General features: G+C 24.0%; 1 protein-coding gene and 2 long non-coding RNA genes across 4 annotated transcripts in view; 1 reads left to right on the forward strand and 2 right to left on the reverse strand.

The window, feature by feature from the left end:
* The window catches only part of LOC123268462 (carbonic anhydrase-related protein 10), a 102783-nt gene extending 98622 nt beyond the window's left edge, over positions 1-4161 (reverse strand). For both annotated transcript variants that reach the window (XM_044733530.1, XM_044733529.1), the window contains exons 1-6: positions 4050-4161; positions 3795-3843; positions 3614-3716; positions 1914-1988; positions 1607-1775; positions 1328-1514 (exon numbers count right to left, since the gene is read on the reverse strand). In XM_044733530.1, the coding sequence (XP_044589465.1) occupies positions 1328-1514; positions 1607-1775; positions 1914-1988; positions 3614-3716; positions 3795-3843; positions 4050-4083 (617 nt within the window). In that variant the 5' untranslated portion in view covers positions 4084-4161. The remainder of the gene's footprint in view (positions 1-1327; positions 1515-1606; positions 1776-1913; positions 1989-3613; positions 3717-3794; positions 3844-4049) is intronic.
* LOC123268464 lies at positions 3802-6097 on the forward strand. Its single transcript, XR_006510241.1, has 3 exons — positions 3802-4257; positions 5800-5885; positions 5982-6097. It is a non-coding gene; the product is annotated as an uncharacterized LOC123268464 (long non-coding RNA).
* A 1999-nt stretch (positions 6098-8096) lies between these two features.
* Positions 8097-9297, reverse strand: LOC123268881. The gene is made up of 4 exons (XR_006510326.1): positions 9060-9297; positions 8788-8949; positions 8430-8709; positions 8097-8366 (listed from the first exon to the last, which is right to left on the reverse strand). It is a non-coding gene; the product is annotated as an uncharacterized LOC123268881 (long non-coding RNA).
* Between the last annotated feature and the right edge of the window lie 844 nt (positions 9298-10141).

Raw genomic sequence — 10141 nt, forward strand, 5'->3', positions numbered from 1 at the left:
TAAAATTTCTTTTTTTTATATTATTAAGGAAAAAATTTATTTTATTACTTTTTAATATTCTTTTTTTTATTGTAAAAAAAATATTAATATAAATAATTTAAAAAAATAAAATTTTAATGAATTTTGTTAAATTGCACTGTACTATCTTAAATATTGACATTTTTAAAGATATAAGCTCATCTTGATGTTACACTCATCAAGAGCTTTCATTTGAGTACCCACATCAATTTTTCATATATAGATATATATAATATACATTTTAAAGATATAAGCTCATCACGATGTTACACTCATCAAGAGCTTTCATTTGAATACCCACATGCATTTTTTATATATTTTTCATGTATACATATATATCATATATATATGAATATATATAAAATATATGAAAAATTGATGTGGGTACTCAAATGAAAGATCTCGATGAGTATAATGTCAGGGTGAGCTTATATCTTTAAAAATGTCAATAGTTTACAAGATACAAGGACATTTTTAATGATATAAGCTCATCCTGATGTTACACTTATCAAGACCTTTCATTTGAGTACCCACATGCATTTTTGATATATTTTTCATATATATATATATATATATATATATATATATATATATATATATATATACAGTCAACGCTCTTTGTATTTGACTCGTCCTTGTCCATAAGAGCTGTGTAAAATCATCAAATACAGAGGAAGAATATGGTCAAATACAGAGAGCGGTCAAATACAGAGAGGTCCAATACAGAGAGCGTCGACTGTGTATATATATATATATATATATATATATATATATATATATATATATATATATATATATATATATATATATATATATATAAGAAATATATGAAAAATTAATTTGGGTACTCAAATGAAAGGTCTTGATAAGAGTAACATCAGAATGAGCTTATATCTTTAAAAATATCAATAGTTCACAAGATATTTGTTAAACTGCTCTATTTTTTTAATTATTGACATTTTTAATGATATAAGCTCATCCTGATGTTACACTCATCAATACCTTTCATTTGAGTACCTGCATGCATTTTTGATATATTTTTCATAAATACATATATATAATATATATAAAATATATGAAAAATTGATGTGGGTACTCAAATGAAAGGTCTTGATGAGTATAACATCATGATGAGCTTATATCTTTAAATATGTCAATAGTTCACAAGATACAAGGTCATTTCTTAGTTATGTATTCAGAGGTAGAGCATTTTATTTTTATCATTATTAAAAAATCTTGAAATATTATATCAATAAAAAAAAGATAAATACTTATAAAATAAAAAATAATAATTAAATAAAAAACAAACCTGTTGAAAGTTTTCTTACAAAAATCACATACATAAGGTCTAGCGTCGCTGTGAATAGCCTTGTGTTGGCTGAGAGTGGAAAGTTGACGAAAAGCTTTTCCACAAGCCTCGCACTTGAAGTTACGCTCGTCAGTATGAGTCGGCAAGTGTCTCATCAGTGTGTACTGGTGCCGAAATTCTTTGGTGCCTGAAAAAAAGGTTGAGGATGAGAGGAAAGAAATAAAAGAGCTGGAGGCGAAGGAGCCAAATCGAGGAAATGGGAAAACATAAATTACTTACAGATACCGCACTCCCATATTTTAAGAGTCTTGCCCTCCCGTTTCAGATACTTTACAAAATGAAGCCGCGATCGTGGATCATCCTTATCAATCAGACGCGATGTCGAAGAGTCGTTTGCCGAAATTTGCGGTACAGCAACAGACTCTACTATATTTTCTTCAGATTGGATCTAAATAATAAATATTTGGCTTTTTAACTCCTCAAAGCTTTATTTAAAAGTTTAGATTTAATACAAGGGGATTTTTGAAAGTTTTGCTTCTACTTTATAACTTTAAACTTGTCAATAACTTTTTAAATTAATAATTACCTTGTTCTTAGACGGCTGCGGATCTAGTTTCTTCCCGAATATTTTTATAACATTTTTATCGCCGGTGTCTAATTCCTTTAAATTATTTTATTTCATTAACTTTTATTTAAATTACTCCTTTTTTTTGTATTTAAATTTGTTTAATTATTTTTTTAACGTTATGGCAAAAAAAAAATTAATATTTAGAAATTATAAAAAAAAAGTGCTATTTTTAAAAAATAATTTTTTTGCCATTTGTTAAAAAAATTATCAAATAATCAGCTGATTTTTATTAAACTTTTGAAACTTTTAAAAAGTAAAAAAAAAAATTAGAAAATTAATTAATATTTAGAAATTATACAAAAAAATGTTGTTTTTTTTAAATAATTTTTTTTTGCCATAATTTGCTAAAAAAATTATAAAATAAATTTTATTTATTATTTTAAAATAGCCAGCTAATTTTTATTAAATTTTTGAAATTTTTAAAAAGTCAAAAAATATTAGAGAATTAATTAATATTTAGAAATTATAAAAAAAAAAAGATGCTTTTTTAAAAAAATAATTTTTTTTTGCCATAATTTTTTAAAATAATTATAAAATAAATTTTAAAATAATCAGCTAATTTTTAATAAACTTTTGAAACTTAAAAAGTCAACAATGTTCAATTATAACCTTAAAATTATTAACCTTTCAAAAACATAACCTTTAAATGAAAATTAATTTTGGAGTGTTTTAAAATTATAATTTTTTTAACAAATTAATTATTGAAAAAAATAGACAGAAATTTAAAAAAAATTCAAAATTTTTTTAAAGAAATTAAAAAATTATCAAATGACAGCTAAATTTAATGACCTCTTGAATAAAATTTTTGATTAAAAAAATTCTTACACTTAAATTATTAAATAAATTTTATTTATTATTTTAAAATAATCAGCTGATTTTTATTAAACTTTTGAAACTTTTAAAAAGTCAGAAAGAATTAGAAAAATAATTAATATTTAGAAACTATAAAAAAAAATGCTTTTAAAAATTTTTTGTGCCAAATTTCAAAAAAAAATTATAAAATAAATTTTAAAATAATCAGCTGATTTTTATTAAACTTTTGAAATCACATTAAAGTTAGCAGTCACTTGACAATTTTTTAATCTTTTTTAATAAACATTTTTTCCAAAAAATAGCATTTTTAATTTTTCAAAATTTCTACATGTCAATTTTTTCTTCTAATATTTTTTGCTATAATTTCTTTGTTAAAAAAATTTTTTAAATTAATAAATGTCTGCTAAATTAATTTCCGTACTTTTGAAAATTTTAAAAAGTGAACAAAGTTCAATTATAACCTAAAAATTATTGACCTGTCAAAAACATAACCTTCAAATAAAAATTAATTAAAAATTTTTTTAACTAATAAATTATGACAAAAAAAATTTTAAATTATTAAAAATGAAATTTTTTAATAATTTTTTTGTTAAAAAAATTACCAAGTAAGCTAAATTTAATGAACTTTTAAATAAATTTTAAAAAAGTTTTTACACTAAAATTATTAAAAATTTTAATAAAAAATTCTTATAATTTTTTTTCTAATTTTTAAAGCTTGAATTTTTTTTCCAAATATTTTTTTAAATAATTAAATAACTAAAAAAAATTATCCGTTATGTTTATAAATATTAATAAGTAATTAATTAAAAAAAAAAAAATGAATTAAAATTAAACGGAGAATTTACCTGAACTAACGATTGATCACTTCCACTCGACACGCCAGACATACTCGAGATATTACTCCTTTCATCTTGCGGACTGTCGCCTTTCACATACACCTCGTACACGCTATCAATTTAATTACATTGAAATAATCTCATTGTAATTAAATCACTACCAACAATAATAATAAATAAAAAAAGTCACCTCAAAACTTCATCAGGAATGTTCCTCAGCTCATCAAACTCGGTCTCCCCTGAAAAAGTGCCAACCAACAATAAAGAAAAAATGTCCAGCCATTTAAAAATTTTAAATGTAAATAAAACGCAACCGCCATTGTCAGTGCCGCTATGATTGACAACGTCAGTAATCACCAAATATTTTTTAGTTTATTTTTATTGACAATATTGCATTTTGATAATTAAGGTAAGGAATGAGGAATTTTTATAGTTTTAAACTTACAATCGTTGCTTTGGAATGAATTAGCTTGGGACATTTCTTAATAAGTGTCTTGGGTCTCGCTTTTTCCCTCAGATCTTTTTAGCGTTGTACTTCATAGAGATGACAGTGACATGCAATACACCGGGCTATATATTTGACATATTTTTTAGTTCCACATTCGCGACAGTAGCGACAGTTTATTAAAAACCGCTGATTCCGGTTAAAATACGTAAGTCAATATTTTTTTGCATTATTTATCTTTCTTGGGACAATTTTGAGGTTGGAATAAAATTTTTTTTAAAATTACAATTGTTAAAAATAATCAGCGATGAATTTTTTACAAAAATTTATTTAAATAATTTATTAAAACATTTTTTTTACAAAAATTTATTTAAATAATTTATTATAACCCTTTTTTTTTACAAAAATTTATTTAAATAATTTATTAAAACATTTTTTTTTTACAAAAATTTATAAAAAAACTTGATAAAAATTTTTTTTCAAACATTAATTAATATAATTTTTTTAAAAAATTAATTAAGAAAAATTTTTTACAAAAGTATATTTAAAAAATTTATTAAAATATTTTTTTTCTTACAAAAATTTATTTCCAAACATTAATTAATATAATCTTATAAAAAAATTAATTAAAAAAATCTTTTAAAACATTTACTTATAAAAAATCTCTTTAAGAAATTTTTAAGAAGAATTTTTTATAAAAATTAATTAAAAAAATTTATTAAAACATTTTTTTTACAAAAATTAATTAAAAAAATTTATTAAAAATGATTTTTTTAAGAAATTAATTAAGAAGAATTTTTTACAAAAATTAATTTAAAAAATCGTTTAAAAAAATTCATTAAAAAGAATTTTTTATATAAATTAATTAATAAAATTAAAAAAAAAAATTTTTTTATAAAAATTAATGAAAGAAATCTTTTTAAAAAATTAATTAAAAAGAATTTAAAAAAAAATAAATTAAGGAGGATTTTTTACAAAAATTTATTTAAAAAATTAATTGAAACATTTTTATAAAAATTTATCAAAAAACTTAATAAAAAATTTTTTTCCAAACATTAATTAATTTAATCTTTTAGAAAAATTAATTAAAATAATTTATTAAAACATTTTTTTTACAAAAATTAATTAAAAAAATTTATTAAAAATGATTTTTTTAAGATATTAATTAAAAAGAATTTTTTACAAAAATTAATTAAAAAAATCTTTTAAACAAATTAATTAAAAAGAATTTTATAGAAAATTAATTAAGACGAACTTTTTACAAAAATTTATTAAAACATTATTTTTACAAAAATTTATCAAAAAACTTAATAAAAAATTGTTTTCCAAATATTAATTAATATAATCTTTTAAAAAAATTAATTGAAAAAAATTTTTAACAAAAATTAATTCAGAAGAATTTTTTATAAAAATTAATTCAGAAGAATTTTTTATAAAAATTAATTAAAAAGAATTTCTTATAAAAATTAATTAAAAAGAATTTTTTACATAAATTACTTAAAAAGAATTTTTTACATAAATTAATTAATAAAACATTTAAAAAAATTTAATTAAGAATTTTTTATAAAAATTAATTAAAAAAATTGTCTATAAAAATAAATTAAAAAACTTCTAAACAATTATTTGTTTTATAAAATATAAACAAGTAATTTAAACCCGACATTTTTTTGTTTCATATTTAAATAAGTGTCCATATTAGACATTTAAATATTAAAACCTTCAAAAAATAATTTTTTACGTTGTCTGTTAGACTTCCTGCCCGGAGATAGCGTTTATTTCACCCCGGAAATTATATATGAGTCTTAACTCGGCTGTGAAACGTAAAGACGCTTTAATGTAAGTACAAATTTATGTTTATATTATTTACAAGTATTATAAAAAAAAACCCCGAGCAAGAATACGCTATTAAATAATCTAACTTTAATTTTCCAGGCGTCTAGTCGTGTTAATTATTTTAACTGGAAGGTTTTAATTATAACTGACCCGATAATTACAAGAGACATCACAGACGGGTAATTAACATTGATACGCTTAATCCTGACAATTGCCGATCGGTAAGTCAGCCATTTTTAATTATATTACCCCAAATTTGCACGCCTCATAAAGCCTCAAACTTTCAATCAATATTTTTAAACAGAGAATTAATTAAAAAAATCTTAAAAAAAAAACAATTAATCTTATTGAGCTTGCTTCTTGATTCTTGCGGTACTTTATTTAACTTTTTCCTAGAGAGGCAATTCCGGAGCACTCTGGATGCTGATATTCTCGAAAAGTTAGTGCTCTGTACCAGTTCACTGGTTTAGAATTCAAGGAACGATTCACGTGTACCTGACGCCGGCTTATAAAACCTAAAACTAACCTGGACCTTTATCCAACATAATATTTAAAATTAACTTTTACTATCGGTCAATTACTGCTCATTTTCCCAATACAGAAACATTTGATAATAAATTCCCCCTGGCAGAAGTTAACTCTAAAAGTTTATTACAGCAAACGTGAAAGAAAAGCAAAAATCATGTTATTAAATTTACCTTAAATTTTATTATCTCATCAATACTTTTAGTGTAAGTTGTCACAAACTTTTTGATAGGATGAATTTTTAAAATATCTAGTTTGCTTAAAAGTTTTAAAACTTGGCAGTTTGATGCAAACATTTTTCTCTATGCTAAAAAGTATCTGTTGTTAATTATTAAGACCCCGAGGTGAATTATTCAAGAGTATCTTCTTTTTAAATAAAATTTATTATTCACTTGATCGATCTTTACTCCAAGTAAGTGCTTATTTTTTTTTTCTTCTTTCTCTTTCTTCTTCTCGGCTGAACTTTTAACCAAAAAAAAATTTTATTTTTATTTATTTAATTTGAATGGCAAAAATACAAAAATAAAAGAGTATAAACAGATCTAGATAAATATTTTAACAATATTTAGATTTCGCTAATAAAACAATCAAAAATTTGAGAAATATTTCTCTCCTTAAGGAATTCCCCTTACTTAATACTTAATACAAGTAGAAAATGTACTTGTCATTTTTATAAATTTCCAACAGCAAGTTGGAAAATAAATCAAAGGAAAAAATAAAAATAAAAATGATAAATTTAATCAATAAACAAGTTTTCCCAGCTTTATTATTGAATTTTAATATGTAAATTTTTGTTAACAAACATAATCTATTTTTTTGTACTCAAAAACAATCAGCACTTTTAATTTGTAAAATTTTGAAACAATGAAAGATTTTGATAATTTCGTTTAATCAAAATTTACTTATAAAAAAAAATAATTAAATGTTTATTCAAGTTTTATTATAATTTTATTTTTTAATGTGTGCTAAGCCATATTAAAGTAAATTTTAAGGGAGTTGGGAAAGAACGGATAGGGGAAAGGGGGGGACCTACTCGGTGGGAATTTTTCCGTAATTGAAAAAAATAATCAGACAGCCCAGACTGGGAATCGAACCCAGATCTCTCGGTTACGCGCCAAGGGCTCTATGCTACTTTTTCGGTATTAACTATACTTTCATTTTATTTTTTAGTGCACAAGAACACTTTACGGTAACAAATATTTATTATAAATACTCCCTTTAATTAATAAAGCATTCATTTTATTTATCATTTAATATTATTATTACTAACAGCCATTCAATACATAATAATATATTACAATAGCCCCCTGTAGTTCAAACGTACCATGGCGCTGAAGTCGCGCACAGAGCGAATAGTCTAGTCAACAAGTTTAAAAAATTAATTTATATTAGCTTGCTACGACATGTAAAAAGTTGAATTATCGCAAGAAATAGTTGAATATTTTTTAATAGAATGAGATACTCTATAGAATAGTCCCAAATTTTAGCAATAGATGGCCCCAGATTTCAAATTCTGACTACAGTCTGGCTCAAGTCTTGACCAATAATCTTGGTCAAGAATCTGGACCAATTCTTGATCTAAAATCTTTCTAAAGTATCTTGATCCATGTTGGCACAAGGCTTTTACCAAATTGCTACTAGAGTAGTTGAAAAATTGTGAATTTTAAATGTGATATTGTTCAGAGTGGCTCCTTTTATCTTCTTTTATATATTTTTAAACAAAGAGATAAATCAATAACATGGTAATCGAGTTGTGATTAGATTGTATAAAGAAAAGTATAATTAGATAAAGACACCCGTCACAAAGTTGATTCCGGGACATAAGACATCGGAGAATTACCAACTGAAGTTATCAGTAGACTCCGGTATCTATTCCAGACTTGCCACAAGTTTGTCTAGAACTGTCCAACTGTCCAGAAGTCCACTCTGAGACTTAGTCATCTCCTCGGTTTCAGTTTCCTATCGAATAATATAATTTATTAATACCAAGTTAAACTTGTGAAAACAAATAGATGGAATCACCTCATTAATAATTAAGTATACAATACTTTATAACTTTTTTTTATTTCTTCCCTCGTCTTCCTTCACTTCTCTTCTCCGTATTTTAAAATTTACGATATTTTTTATCATTGCTAAACGATCTGACCTGCATGGAATGGTTAACCGGGCTGGCTCCCAGGTTGAAGGCTCAAGAAAATGTAAGGCATTTCAAGGTTCCACAGGCGCTGCCGCCCCATTAAGAAAATGAAATTTGCAATTCTAATTTCCAGAAGCGTTTTTCCGCATTTCGATCGTCGTTTACCTTCACATAAATGTTACTTTCTTTTCAATAACGATTACTAATAAAAAATTCTATATAATAAAAATAACATAACCTTACTTTTGTGCTCATATGCCTGGCTTATATATTCATAAGACAAGATGGCGGAGTTATCATAAGTGTGTCATATTATTTAACTTGTAATTCTTTTTATATTTTCTTTTTATTTTCCGAGCTAATTTTAAGGAGATCCACGCGAAGGAGTCAAATTTTTAAGACTTCCTGAAAATTTGTAAATTCAATCTACGTAGCCTAATAATTAATAAAAAAAATTAAAAACCAGATTTCCGGGATTTAATTAAATAATTAGGTTTGAAAATTGTAATTTTTACATTTAAAAATTCCCGTCAATATTCAAGATTTTTGAAAATCCCGCGGGTTGATATCTTCAATGGCGGCTTCAGATCTAACAGCTGATTGCTCTCTCTTCAGTTTTAAGAATTTTTCGTTGATTATAATTAACTGGTACGGATTTAAACGATTACATTTTGCAGTTTTATAGATTTAAGCAGTATTAAGGAGATCCACGAGAAGTAGTCAAATTTTTAAAACTTCCTGAAAATTTGTAAATTCAATCTACGTAGCCTAATAATTAAAAAAATTAAAAAACAGGTTTCCGGGATTTAATCAAATAATTAGGTTTGAAAATTGTAATTTTTACATTTAAAAATTCCCGTCAATATTCAAGATTTTTGAAAATCCCGCGGGTTGATATCTTCAATGGCGGCTTCAGATCTAACAGCTGATTGCTCTCTCTTCAGTTTTAAGAATTTTTCGTTGATTATAATTAACTGGTACGGATTTAAACGATTACATTTTGCAGTTTTATAGATTTAAGCAGTATTAAGGAGATCCACGAGAAGTAGTCAAATTTTTAAAACTTCCTGAAAATTTGTAAATTCAATCTACGTAGCCTAATAATTAAAAAAATTAAAAAACAGGTTTCCGGGATTTAATCAAATAATTAGGTTTGAAAATTGTAATTTTTACATGAATGGAGATTCCACCAGCCGGTGTTTGGTTAAGAATTTGATGCAATTAACGATTTAAAAAAAATTTTATTTTCATTGAATTTGATTGAAAAAATAATAAGCTTTCGATTAAAACAATAAAAAAGTAGCTTTCCAAACGTATTACGGAGATATTTTAGATTTTTTATGAAAAATCACTCGGAACTTGCGTTGTTTAAAGTCTTGTATTTGACTGGGCAACACCGCTTGCTTAGTTACCCAAAGCATAAGTAACCGCGGTTTTTTAAATGCTAGATCTTAGTAATTTTAGTTAGACAGTAAACATAAATAAATTTGAAGGTTAGGGACACTCTTTTTGTGTTGTCAAGTGTATACCGGTAATTCAGAGTGCTATATTGTTTTATTAGTCAATTAAATGTTAATAATTATTCAGTGAGTAAATT

This window comes from Cotesia glomerata, linkage group LG7 (genome assembly GCF_020080835.1).
Source record: "Cotesia glomerata isolate CgM1 linkage group LG7, MPM_Cglom_v2.3, whole genome shotgun sequence".
NCBI lineage: Eukaryota > Metazoa > Arthropoda > Insecta > Hymenoptera > Braconidae > Cotesia > Cotesia glomerata.